Source organism: Hemibagrus wyckioides, linkage group LG11 (genome assembly GCF_019097595.1).
Source record: "Hemibagrus wyckioides isolate EC202008001 linkage group LG11, SWU_Hwy_1.0, whole genome shotgun sequence".
In the NCBI taxonomy this organism is placed as follows: Eukaryota; Metazoa; Chordata; class Actinopteri; order Siluriformes; family Bagridae; genus Hemibagrus; species Hemibagrus wyckioides.
In genome coordinates this window covers 12289094-12303158 of record NC_080720.1, presented here as the reverse complement: position 1 = coordinate 12303158, position 14065 = coordinate 12289094, and the positions used below count along the sequence as shown (strand labels likewise).

At 39.6% G+C, this 14065-nt stretch overlaps 1 protein-coding gene across 5 annotated transcripts in view; it reads right to left on the bottom strand.

Moving 5' to 3' along the window:
• farp2 (FERM, RhoGEF and pleckstrin domain protein 2) overlaps positions 1-13621 on the bottom strand; it is a 47756-nt gene extending 34135 nt beyond the window's left edge. For 3 of the 5 annotated variants that reach the window (XM_058403579.1, XM_058403581.1, XM_058403582.1), the window contains exons 1-2: positions 13490-13621; positions 11835-12073 (exon numbers count right to left, since the gene is read on the bottom strand). In XM_058403579.1, the coding sequence (XP_058259562.1) occupies positions 11835-12026 (192 nt within the window). In that variant the 5' untranslated portion in view covers positions 12027-12073; positions 13490-13621. Of the gene's footprint in view, positions 1-7228; positions 7360-11834; positions 12074-13191; positions 13445-13489 lie in introns of those variants that run through there. The other 2 variants (XM_058403580.1, XM_058403583.1) reach the window with 2 other exon arrangements.
• Positions 13622-14065: the final 444 nt, after the last annotated feature.

Genomic DNA, 14065 nt, shown 5'->3' with positions numbered 1-14065 from the left:
CCAAAAGGTCATGGTTTCATGTCACCTGACATGAGCTGAGCTATTTACCAGCCTCCCTCACCCTCAACATACCTTGCCTCTGACCTACTACAGCGCAACAGGTTATGAGTAATACCTTATTCTTAGGCTGTCCCGTTTGTCTGGTTTATCTGAGCAAGGCGGTCTGATGATGAGAGCACTGACCATACTGTACAAAATATACGAACAAGTCTGATCCACCGATTCCTATTTACTAGACACAATGCAAACTAATAGACCGTGTCAATCAGTGTGAATCAGGGTTTTATAATAATTAAATAAAAGCTATTAGGACCCCAGGGTTTCTCTAATACAAATGACATTTCAAAAACAGATTTCAGCTACAAATAAATTTGGACATAAACATAACCACATACAAAACTTCAGATCACAGTAAAAATTTAATGGAATTTGTCCTTAAAGTATACCACTTTAATGACATCCGTGTTCTTTATTGAACACAATTCTTGTCAGCAAAATACTGTACTGCTTATGTATATTTATGTTGTACAAGTATAAATAATGATGCTACAATAGAAAGTGATGCAATAGTCTAAGCATTCAGCCCCAAGTGATGAATTTCACTGTTCCAAATTACTACCTGTTATGAGAGCAGGAAATGGCATACCAACTCTAGTTGGCATACCAGCCTCTTATTATACTGCAGCGCTGTTTAATTCTTCAATCCGATTGGTCAGAATGTGTTTATTGTATTGTATACTGCTGACTGCAATTCAAATGATCATTTATATCCTATATCATAATAATGTACAAATGAAAAAAAAAAAAAATGTGTTGAAAGAAAAACGTATACTCATTTATATGCCAAAGCTTTCTATAAGGTGTTCATTTGGCGAGGTAATGATTGCATCTAGTTGCTATAACTTGTGATAACAGGAACTTCCACATTCCACAGCATTAAACATTATAAATGATTTTAAAAACTCAACTGTTAGCAAAATGTATAAAAGTATAAAAGGAATAAAACGCTTCGGGACACAATATTGCTCGAAAATGATCCATTTCAGAATGGTAACAGTAACTCTTTCACATCAGGGTGCATCACACTACCACATTATCTTCTCAAACAGCATGCCCTGTCCTGTTTTACTCCTTGCTTGGCTTAATCTCTTTTCCAAATAGCAAATATTTTTCTTTCTTTGTAAATGCTTTACATCAAAACTCCATTTTTATTCTCATGAAGCCAAACAACATTGGTATTTGGCATTATTATTTTACAGTTTTTGTGTAAAATCTTTACTGGCATGTACACTAGTAAAAACACAACCCCAGCATGATGCCTGAAGCAAGAGGATCCCACAGAGAACAGATGTAGTAAAAGAGTTCACCAGAAAAAAAAACAAAGTAGTTATCAGAATTCATGGAGAAGAGATTATATGTACTTGAACTCGGTCTTACTGAGACACAACGCTCACTCATTCCAGCCTCTAACACACTAACACACACACACACACAACATGGGCATCAAAGTGAAAAATAGTTCTCTGAAAGGGAAAAGAGAAAGGAACTCCCAATCAAATTTATTCAAATGTGTGGCAGATGGGAGGGAGTGTTTCTAACACTGAGACACGATGTGCTGAACCTTCATCACCTTTAAAATCAACTGTTTCAAATTCACCCATAAAGCATCCAAGATAATTACTCCAAACTCTCGATATAAATATTAAATGAACCTTTCTGGCAGGTTTAGACTCGAGTCTCCAGTTTCATCCCCCAAACTGCCCCCAATTCTGGGCCCTGCTCAAAGAGCTGATCTGTCATGCTTTGACGCTCAAACAATACCAGAGTAAGAGTTGCCCAAAGTTATGATCCAACTCACAGGGAGCAATCAAGAACAAGCTGAGGGATTTTCCAGCAGCAGTCCTCTATTTATTTCTAAGTGCTGTGTCTAATTTGTTCCAGTAATTGTGTCGTATGGCAGAAGCTCAGCTGGCCTAGAAAGTGTGAGAGAGGGGGCATCTGGAGCTAGAGACGTCATGCCAAGCTGGAATTAGAAACCAAACTAAGGCTGCTGCTTAAGCCTAATCGTATGGAAAAGCCATGACACACCGCCACAGAGTAGTAGAGCCAAAATGTAAAGAAAATATCTAATTATTATTAATTTTGTGTGTAATTCATAATTAACAATAGCAGTAGCCTATATTTATCACAGCACCGTGAAATTCATTCTTCGCATATCCCATTCTTTGGTGGTTGAGGTCAGAGTGCAGGGTCATGATACAGCCATGATACAGCGAGCAGAGAGGGTTAAGGGCCTTGCTCAAGGGCCCAATAACTTGGCAGTGCTGAGTCTTGAACCCCCAATCTTCCGGTCAATGACCCAGAGCCTTAACCACTTAACCAAAGAGTTTCGCATATCCCAGCTTATTAGGAGCCAACAACAGTACAAATAACCAATAAAAACAGTTCCTAATGGAAGTCCAAAAAGCCTCAGTTCTTTATTTATTTTTTTTAGTTCTGTAATCTTGAGAAAGACAAACTGTTTTTCCTTGAACACTACATTTCACTCATTACTTAATCCCCTAATGTGTAGTGTACTGCTGCCAATCAATGAGGACAGGGGTGAAGGAGCGTGTATGAATACATGAAGGATACATCGTCTGGCTCATTTTTCAGTGTGATGCACAGCACAGAGCAGCTGAACATTTCAAGATTATGCTTTGTAGCCAAATCTGATCAGCTAATGTCTGCTCCAAGCCTGGTACAGTTTGGTAGCAGCCACTCTGACACTGAATGACCCATTCATGCAGAGGACACAATCCTAATGCAGAAGTTATTATACACATTTTATTAGCTCCATTTTAAAACAGTGACGCCAAAATCACAGGTCTTTTCTGACCAAAAAAAAAAGGTAACAGAAAAGTTGAAAGCGGGGGATAAACCCCGCAGTGATGTGTGAAATTTCCACCGTGTTCTCACGCTGTCACGGCGACAATAAACGCTTCTGACAATTCTGCACACAAATGAAGCTCATTCTGCATGCAAGGAATGTAAAAAACAAACAAATCAGCCCGTTTCCCAGGCAACTCAAATACGCCGGCACAGAAATGAGCGTACAACGGTGAGAGGAGCTCAGCCTACATGTTGTGGCCTACTGAGATGGGCCTTTAACATGAAGTTTAATTGAAATGCAGTGGCTTACTGAAATGCTGCGATCCATAAACCCTCAGTTATGGTGCGACTCACCTCAGAGAGCTTACAGTATCAGAAAAGAGAAATACGATCATTTTTCCTCAAATTCCGAAGCCAGTGAAGCACATCTCACACACAAACATTCGCACTGTAAACAATACAACCAAGCAATAATTTAACGGGGGAAAAAATATCTGTGAATACAATATGCTTGTGCCAAAACTTTGATGACTTCTGTGAACAAAGACCAACCTGTTGTGAGGATAGATCATTGTGTTTTTTTCTCTGTGGTTTTCCATGAAAAGAGACAACCTACAGAATCTGTTCACTGATCAGAATCAGTCGATTTTCGCAGATTAATTTTCTTAGTTAATTGTATGGTTCACTGAATAAAAACATATAGGAAATATATAGAAATGTTAGAAATTAATGGAAAAGTAGAATGCAGCATCAAATCCTCTCATTACTAACAAGCTAATTTAGCTAGCTAGCTATCGTTCCTCCTTAGATGAAGGGAAGATGTTATTCGGAGTAGACTCGGTCATCAATGACACATACGCTGAAATGAATAATATTTACTGCGGCACTAGGTATTCACATGACTCTCATTTTCCACTGACAATTCCCAGGCTGGTGTCGGTTCAGAAAATAGTTAAAAGCAACTCCAGCTGCCTAATTTCCTGTTGTCACTTATCCTGGATCAAAAACACCTTTTAAGTCACTGCAGGGGTCAACCGCAGAATGATGCCATCTCTTGAGTTTGCAGTTACTTGCTAATGGAAATAAAGTGTGTATTTAGGTCATTTTAACAGGTCAGGAGCTGATTATGACTTTATAAAGCTCACTGAATCACATCTAGGACACATTTTTACATTTGGATGATCAAAAAGACAATTATGTGTGTTTTAATGTTCTAGAACAACACTAATCTAATGAGTACCACAAGCTATGAAATGAAGTATATTATATATGTTAAGCTCACAGAAGTGTAGAGTAGTGTGGGCAACATTATTATGATCTGGTGTGTGATAATGTACACATAACCCCCTCTAAAAACATGGCTGTTGTCCTCTGTGGGTATTCCTGTATAATTAAAACAAACAAATAGAACGAATTTAAGCTCCAAACTCCAAGAGTATATTAACTAAATCCAATCTGTTCAGCTGACCTCTATGTTCATGCCAATAAGGAGTCTTTTTTATTCATTCAGCTGCACTGATTCTGAATGGTATTTAGTGCAACCCCACTTCATCCCTGTGCTGCACGATCAACCCATACTATTAATGAGTATGTTTACCCATGTTGGCCAAGTGATTAAACCAACCACATCACTCTATAAGCCTCATATTTACACACTGACCAATCCCTGTTTTCAGTGTGTTTTTAAGCAAACAGCCAAAAACAATTCCACAAAGAATTGAAATTCAGGCACGCACACACAACTTCCCAATGCCCTACTCTTCATCTGGATAAGTTGCAGACAGGGAAAGCAACACACTGTTGTAATGAAGTGCTGCATGAAAGGAGCTAGTGTTCTCCACTGTCCCGTAATGCAATGCCCTCGGTCGTGGAGAGATGTGGGAGGGGGCTGAAGCCAGGCTGCTCCATCGAACCAGCATGAACCAACATGAAAACAATGCACTAGAGACTGAGCAGTGCAGCACTTAAAACAATAAATATTATAGCTTGACTTATGTTTGTAAAAACTTTTTAAACATGAACACGTGTCACATGTCACGGCTGGACATGGTGAGGTACTTAACGCATTTTAACAACAGCCAATAGTTAAGGAACAATGTTTTTAACTGTGAAGGATTTCTCACTGCCACATTGATGAGGGGAAAAGCAATAACTGCAATAACTAGCGCAATTTATGTTTATGGGACATAACTCAGAAAAGCATTTGTGCAAATACAGTATAACACTAAGAATGCAGGATGAGGCACAGTTTTCAAAGATATTACAAAACCAATTAAAATAAGACCACTAAACAACAACAACAACAACAACAACAACAACAACAACAACAAGTAAATATATACTGGCCTATAAAAAGGCAATAGACATGCATGAAAAGCTGTCACTAATGTCTGGTCTGCGGCTGTCTGGTCCCTTTCGCTTTTTTCACCTGACATCTGATACCCGACATGCATCATCTGGACAACCTGTCCCACTTAATGGGAATATTTCAAACAACATAACCTGATAGATTACATTATAAATTGCATTACTCTGTAATGCAGAAACACACAGCTGGGGGACAGAAAACAGTGCTCTTCTTTCAACTCTTGTGCCAGAAAAAGGATCAGACACCGCAATTTGTTTTTCTTTTTTTCACTTCGACACCCACAAAGAACAAAAAAGTCACGACTTAATTACAAGTATGCAAAGCAAACACAGATCAGATTCCTTGGACAGTTCGCCTTACAAATAAACATCATCCGCAGCGTTCTTGCAAATCATCTATTCATTAACAACAAAAGATGAAATGCTGATGGAAAACTGGGACTCGGATTAAAGCTTGGCTTCCAAGCTGTCTGACTGAAACTCCTGCCAGTTGCTTTGCACATAAAAATGCCTGTGTGAGCAGGGAGGACCTTCACACAAGGAGCAGTGTATTAATAACCCATTGCATGGTGTCATTAGTGAGATAAAGTATAGTCTCCTCTTCTTTCTCTTCCTTGCTTTCAGTACTTCCTTCCCTCTCTCTCTGAACATCCATAAACACACTCGCGGTGTTGTTTTTGTCAAAACTCCTACTCTGAGCACACATTCTTTTAATTTTGTTAAATGTTTTCTCCCTCTCTCTCTCAACACACAAATGCTCTACGCTAATGTTATGGCCATTCTCATTTCCACAGCATCGGCCCCCTCCCTAGTGAGCTGCAGTGGCCTCACAAATTCCTCCAAGGGTTAGCACAGCACACGGCCGGCTGGATGCACGCATTCATGACATTCCACGCAAATTCAGTTTAACCGAGTGCCTTTGTGCGAAGCTCAGACACAGCATATGGCAGTGAAGATTAGGGATAACAGTCAACTCTGCTGACAAAGCTGCCATCAACATTACTGTTATGGCTAATTAGAGAGATTTAGGTCACAAGATTTACAATATATACTGGATTATAACATGTGGCTTCTGCATGCAACAGGTGCTGCGACTTTCTACTGTATGTTTTTGTCCAATAAAGCCATCAGCACTATTCCTGCCTCATTTCACAGGGGTTTGCTCATCACATAGTTGCCACCTTTAGAAACAGATTGGACTCTAAAACACTTGACTAACAAAATAGGCAGGTAGTACACAACTGCACCTTTCAAATGGATATTAAACACCACTTACAATAGCCCTTTGTCCAGCCCAGAACGCTCAAAAACCATCCGGCTTACCAGCCATCCGTTATCTTGCTATGACCACTGGTGATGGGCGGTCACCCACAGTAATACAACCCAAGCGATTTATATAAAAGCTCCATAACGAGATTTCAATAATATAAATTCTGTTGTCTTCCATGTCTTTACTCAGCATATGTTTAAATGTGTGGTGAAGCAGCTCTTAAAAACAATTTAAAAGCTTAATGAAGCCTTGCAATCCTCATCACTCTAATAAATCCGATTTTAAAACCAACGTGTGGAAAGTGGCTCTGCACACAAGGCACATTTTATTGAGCTAGTTAACTCTAGTTGATCGGTTCAATACAGATAATTTGCGCAACATATTAATTTACTCAAAGCTGGATTGAACAGAAACAAAGTGCTCAGTTGAATGAATGAGTCATGAGTACAATAAATGAAGAATATAGCTAAACTGTTTGGCATGGAACAAAACGTTAAGTTTGTTTGAAGGAACATCTGGGATACGCGTGTTGCATTCAGGAAAACCAAATAAACCTACAGAAATCTATGAAAGCAAAAGAAATAAAACAAAAAAAACAAAAAACAAAAAAAACAGCCTTACAGACCACAGCCACATGTGTTTATAAGAAGTTATTTATTAAGACAAATAGATCAATTGTCCATCAATATGCCTATTTTCACTTCTGCTGTAGAAACTTACAAATCCGTCTTTTTTTTTTGTCCGGCTTCTCTCTCATCGCTCCCTCGCTCGACCACTACCTTGGATTTCCACTGAGCTTTCACACGTTGGGGAGAGCGTCGTGTTTGTGTCTGCTAGACAAAGAAAAAGACCTGCTCTCAGGCAGGTTAGATAACTGTTAATTTGTATGGACACACAGACACACGTGTGCATTTTCCCCAAGCACAGACTAGACAGGAAGCCTATGCTGTTACTGCTGCTTCCTCATCACTTCCTATTAGTTTTGTGAACAAGGCTTCATACAGGGAAAATGAGCAGTGCACACTTCTGCAACATAACATAAATCATGGAGTGACATTAAATACAAAACAAGAAGTACAAAATAGTATGTAAATCTAGCATGCAGGGTAATAATGAACAAGACCAGAAAAACCAGAGGAATAACTGTGAGCAAAACACACACACACACACAGAGTAAAACTGCATCTGACTTGGCATCTAAGGTTGAAATGACTTAATTTTCCACCTCAGCACCTCGACATTTGGCTGTGATGAGTGATGGATATGTTTCTTCTCAAACAGCGTACTATATGTTTTAGATTTAACAAGTGAATAATGTTGATTAATCAGAATCAAATACTTGTGTATAAATTACTCACTTAAAGGTAAGAAGTGTGGCTGATTTGATGGCACTCTGTAAGAGGAAAAGGATCTTAAAGTTTAGAAAACTAACCAAAGTTGACAGGTAGGAATTTCAAGATGAGGGGGTGTTTTGTTTGGCTTTTACTTAAGAGGTTGGGAATTAGAAGTCCACTCTAGGACAAGGCCTCAAACCTGGAGTTAAGGGCTTTACATTATAGACCAAATACAATACTACTATTCTACTGCTACACTTAGTGGTGAATCCGTGATGTGATCCTTGACCGTTAACCAACTGGGTTTTAATATAGAGCAAGACACATAAAAATCACCTTTATCTGACTTTTTGAACCAAAATGTTTTGCTTTGTTGATTTGGGTGTGAAAACTGCAATTAATCCAAACACAGAAATTTAAATCTAAAGCAGGGGTGTCCGATCTTAACCACAAAGTCCTGGTGTTTGGAAGCAGGTTTTTGCTTCCAATCAAGCAAGAGCCACACCTGATTCCACAGGTTTAATCAGTTGACTTTTCCTTTCAAAATACTATGAGGCCTTGGCTTCTGCATTGTTGGAATAAAAACTTGCACCCACACTGGCCCTCTCTGGATAAGACTGGACACCTCGAAGTCCCTGACATTGCCCCCGACATTGCCATGCCAGAATGATCAGAAGTCACTTGCACATTACAATAACCTGCAATTCCATTTGCACAATAGCTAATATTACTGATAATCAGCAAATGATATATTGTGTCCAGCACACCTTACGAAAAAAAACTGAAACAACTGAACTGGTGAAAGCTACCGTCCAGGCAAACAGCACGAAACAAACCTGAGGTTTAGTTGAAACAGGGCTCGAGCTACTAACACTAAGTTTAGGCAGCAAGGCAAATTACAAGCCAGCTGACCAAAAGAGGGAGAGAGCAGAGTCGTGGTTTTCCGGGTCAGCAGTGGTTACTGCCAGAGTTAGAGCAGTGGCATGCCCTGCCCAACACATCCACCCTTTAAAACACATTCATCACTTCAGAAGTATCTAGAATGAACTGTGTGGTTTCTATACATATGGCTACATAAGAAATTTGTAAAAAACACAACAACTTGAATGTACATTGTAGAATCACCACAAAAACGCTTAGAAACGAAAATGTAAATATGGAAACAGGTTTTTGGAACAAAATATAACTTCGTAAGTGTGCTTTCCAGCCGCTCTATGACATCCTTTTTTCTGTCTCTTCAGACAATTCACATAACAGCAGTGGATGGAAACTAAGGCTTTTGATTTTTCTGAGCTTTACTTCAAATCTGTGACACAAAAGAAAACAGAAGAAACTGTACGACATAGAAGGGTCTGGAAATTCATAAAGAATATTCACATATTTAAAAGGACCAAATTTCAATCTTCTTATGTTGAATCTGAGGAAAACAAATGAGCCATTTAATGAAGATTAATAAAACTTTTCTCCCATTGATCGTTCCTGGTAACCCAGTCAAAGATATGCGGAAGACACAAGATCTCAGAGCACAGATGTTAGTTTCTAAACTCAAGTTCCATCTTGGAAACAGATGTTGAAAATGTGACACACACACACACACACACACACACACTACTTGACCAAAGAGAACAGCCTAATAATCTGGAGTGGAGTGCTAATTCAATGATAAACATACACTATAATGTCCAATAGTATTTCAACACCTGACCATCACACACACACACGAAACGATAGCCACAAAGTAGAAAATACACAGTTGAATATGATGTCTTAGTATGCTGTAGCATTAGAGTTTCATTCACTGGATCTAAAAGGCCTAAACCTGTTCCAGCATGGAATATGGTACAACATCCCTATCAGAGACAATAGCCATATCTTGAAGGAATTACATGTACCTGGGGTAATTTGCTAGTTTAGAGGTGCTCCTCTGTCATTTAATGACCATCTAGATTGGCCATGCTGGTGCTTTTTTCTCTGTGCTCCTCTGACAAAGCTACAGGTCAGAATGTTTTTCACCAAACTGATCATTTTAGTCCTTTCCCGATGCACATACCCGTGGATTTCTATACAGTCTCGTACTGGAAAATGAGTGCTTCATAGCATGCATATTAGTGACCCACCCACAGATTTTAAACACTTCCTAAGTCACTAAACAAAAATGTTTACACACACTTCTTACAAACTTGGTGATTATTTTATTAAATTAATTTCACCCCAAAAGGGAAATAAGTCTCAGCTCTTCATTCTTTAATCCAGTACCTCTTGGACTGCTTGGGTGCCATGTTGTGAGCAGAGCTTGATCACATGACACAAACAACCAGTTTCAGAGAAAATACACCTGGCTAGAAACTCATTCAGGTGCAGTTATAGTGTACATATTAGTAAATTAAGTAATTAACTAATTAAGAATTATAATGAAAATGGAATAATGTTTGGGTCACCTGCATCATTATAGTATATTAATGTTAATATTATTAACAGTTTTAGATTTCTAGTATCTCAGTAAACTAATGCAGTATGCCCCCACTGCATTGCCCTCTCTGAAAAGCAGATCAGGAAAGATCACCACACTTAGAAATAACACGTAATTCAGCTGCATCACAAAACCGCAACATAGTGGTTTTAACACATTCCAGGCCTTTGTCCCGTTCTCCACCTCATATCTGATGTGTGCGAGGAGTGAAGAATAACAGCTACGCTTCCACACTGTAGTGCGAGATCCAGCCCACCTCCTTGCCCCACTCCTGCATCCAACAACACATGCCTTTCCCCTGCTGAGGTCAAAGTTATAGGCAAATGGTCTTATCAGATAAGCACAGTATAGCTGTAGTCAGATGAAATGAAACTACATAAGTTAAAGTCCTCCATAAAAATTGTTTAATAAGGTTGCTTTCTTTTTCTGCCACAAGAAACTTATCATGTACTGTTTATTAGTACAGCGAGTTTAAGGTTCAAAACATGCTTAATCGTTTGGATCTTTTCGGAATTTTTTTTTTTTTTTTTGCAAATACTGTAAATCTGGCTTTCATTCATCTACACTAAAACACTTCATCTCATGGATTATTATTTCACTGCAGTCTTTTAGCCTCAACTTTGAGAATTAAGTAGTGGTTTAAAGCCATGAAGCCAAATCAAACACAGTACAAAAACTGAAATCTGATCCTAAAGCTCTAAACTACCACCATCATGTCATCCAGCAACCCAAGCTGATGTTGAAACATTTAAGATGTGTTTGTCCGGAGTTTTCCCTCAGATGGAAGGTTACACCGGGCTACACTGGACAGATTCATGGCTCATAAAGCCACTCCGGGCCAGCAAACTTAGGCTCAGAGACACAGAGTGGGACGTGATCTTAAAGAAGGGATTTGAGGAGCACAGCGAGGTGGCAGTTCACGTCACACACAGCACAGCTGCCTCACGATAAATACTCTCCCTCTTACTCGTTTCGCTGCTTTTATACGAGCTACACGGAAGATTAGCAAGAAAAATTGGCATGTGGATCAAGATAAGAATACACAAAAAGGGTGACTAATAGATACATGAACTAAACACAAAAGATAAATGAAAATGATGCATCAAGACTTTTCTCCTTCCCAGGTGGTGGAATGAACTTCCCCTAACTTTCCAAACAGCTGAGTCACTGGCTTTTTCAAACAAAGGCTGAACACCTACCTCTTTATTAAGTACTTAAACAATCACCATTTAAATAAAAAGGAGGGGAAAAGGGTTTGGTTGTTGTACTAACTTCTCTCTAACAGGGTTTCAGCCTGATAGTGTTCTTAGACCCTGGCCCATTTTACTAGCATGAAGACTGTAAATGTAAATTATGGCCCAACATGCCGATATTCTCTGTGGTCACATACTCACTTAAAATCACTCAGCTTTAAAAACAAAAAACCTCACTTTGTATACTGCCACAAAAGCATGTGTTGTCCAAGCCCTATCTGCATAATTTGCGTATAAGGGAGATCAACAACTGTAAACAAGATCCTCACCTCAACCTCGTAGAACTCCTGAGCATCGTCCAGGCCCTGAACACGGATCTGCAGGAACTTGCCATTGCGCCCTGTCCCGGACGAGTTCAGGCTCTGCCCAGGTTCCAGCGTGCTGATTCCGGGGTGGAACTGAGAGCCCAGGCGTGTGCCTGGAGTCTGTAGTGCCCGGTATGTGCCCTCGATCTCACCCATTGCTGCTCACGCCGCAGCCGGGCTTCTCTCTCGCTCACACACCCTGTCTGTGAGCAAAACAGAATTGGTATGAATGACATATCCTGAAGAATTTATACGTTTCCATTCATTAAGCCGCCATCTTTGCCATACACCCTGATCCCATAATAGCAGCCTACTGATTGATGTATTAGTGCAGCTGTTCAGTTCAAGAAGGCCTGACATCACCTACTGGAAACACAGCTCACTCTCTGCTGAAAACTCATCCATCATGTACAGTGACGTACCAGTGAGAGACAGAGCCACCTCCAAAACAAACTCGGACGGTATTATTAGCCCGTGCTTTTCCTGTCACTCTTAAACGTTCACCAAAAATGACCTCCCTATCTGAAAGAGCAAGACATGTTTTTCCTTTTGAATGCTCAACCATGTGCCAGCAGAAGCACTATCACTACAAAATACGCAGGTTTAAATCCCGTTACCCATTTCAAACCTGTGCACACACACACACACACACACACACACTTTGAAAAACCCAGACGAAACAGCACCTTCGGTTTAGTGACAACATTTACAGACTAACCATCATGGTGGATCTTACTTGCTACAACAGTTCAACAAAATATGGGAGCCAAACCAAAAAAAAAAAACCCTTCAAGTTTCATCCATCCTAATACTAATGTTATCCGTCACAACATTTTGATATCAAAATCCTGCACATCATATATCATCATCATTATCATCATCTGCATTACACACTATTATAGTGCAGTCCATCAGCAACAAAGCAACAGAATGGGGATTTCAGAGCACAGAAACACACAAACATCATTTACACAACTGATTATCATTAAAGCCATAAATAAACAAGCAACTTAAATGGGTTAAGTGGGTCGATTGTAGTACTCTGGTACATGGTCGGGTTAACAAAAGGAGGTGCAAAAGCCAGATGTACAAATAGACATTTTAATGCAAACATTAAAATGTTTGCATTAAAACAACCCCCCCCCCCCCCACACACACACACACATATATATAATATATATAATATATATAATATATATATGACTGGGACAGTGTTGTGGAGTTAGATCAAATCAGGAAAGTCTCAGTAACCAAGTAACCTACTGAGAGCACAAATCTGATAGAGAGAGAGAGAGAGAGAGAGAGAGAGAGAAATGGCTACCTCATCTAGACTCAGAAGCAAATTATTCTAGCAGAAATCTATGATGCCTTCAGTGTAAAGCACACTCGCGGCTCCCCAGTGATTTAAAAGTCCACCATTATGAAGGTATTGAGCTGCAGAGAGAAAAACGAAACTTCGACCTCCCACTAAAACACGCGTTTTTAAAGCACCGTAGAATGGGGAGGGAAAAAAAGTATTACTGACGACCTAAAACAAGTGGCAAAGTTATCTCCGACAAAACAACGCATTAAAATGAAGTCCATTCGTTCGCTTAAAAGCAATACAAAGTAACTCATACCTCGTACTCGTGCGCCGTTTTGTTTTCCTCAACTCTTTTTTTTCGGGAATTACTGGAGTGGAGTTACAAGCGCGAGCAGCAAACAAAGGCGTCATCTGATTGGAAGAATCCCCAAAGCGTTCTGATTGGAGGGATCGACGAGTTACCTGATTGGAGGACGTCGGGTACAATTCCGTTCCTATTGGTTAACCGTTTTCCTAAAGTTTCTAGCCATTGGTGATTTGTTGGTTGGTTTAGAGATATTTGAATCAGTGCCATCATTGGGAATTTCTAATCCAGCACATACTTTCTGCTCTCCGTTGGTGTTTTGAACTTCATCCCACTCACCTAGTTACACCTAAACATCTGTTTACCAGATGACCCACATAATTCACACTACACTGGGGGCAAGCAGGTCGCACGAGATAGACAGACAGATAGATAGATAGATAGATAGATAGATAGATAGATAGATAGATAGATAGATAGATAGATAGATAGATAGATAGATAGATAGATAGATACTTTATTCATGCCAAAGGGAAATTTACAAGGAAGACCAGTATAACCAGCAGTTCAAAACAGCCTGAATGAGGG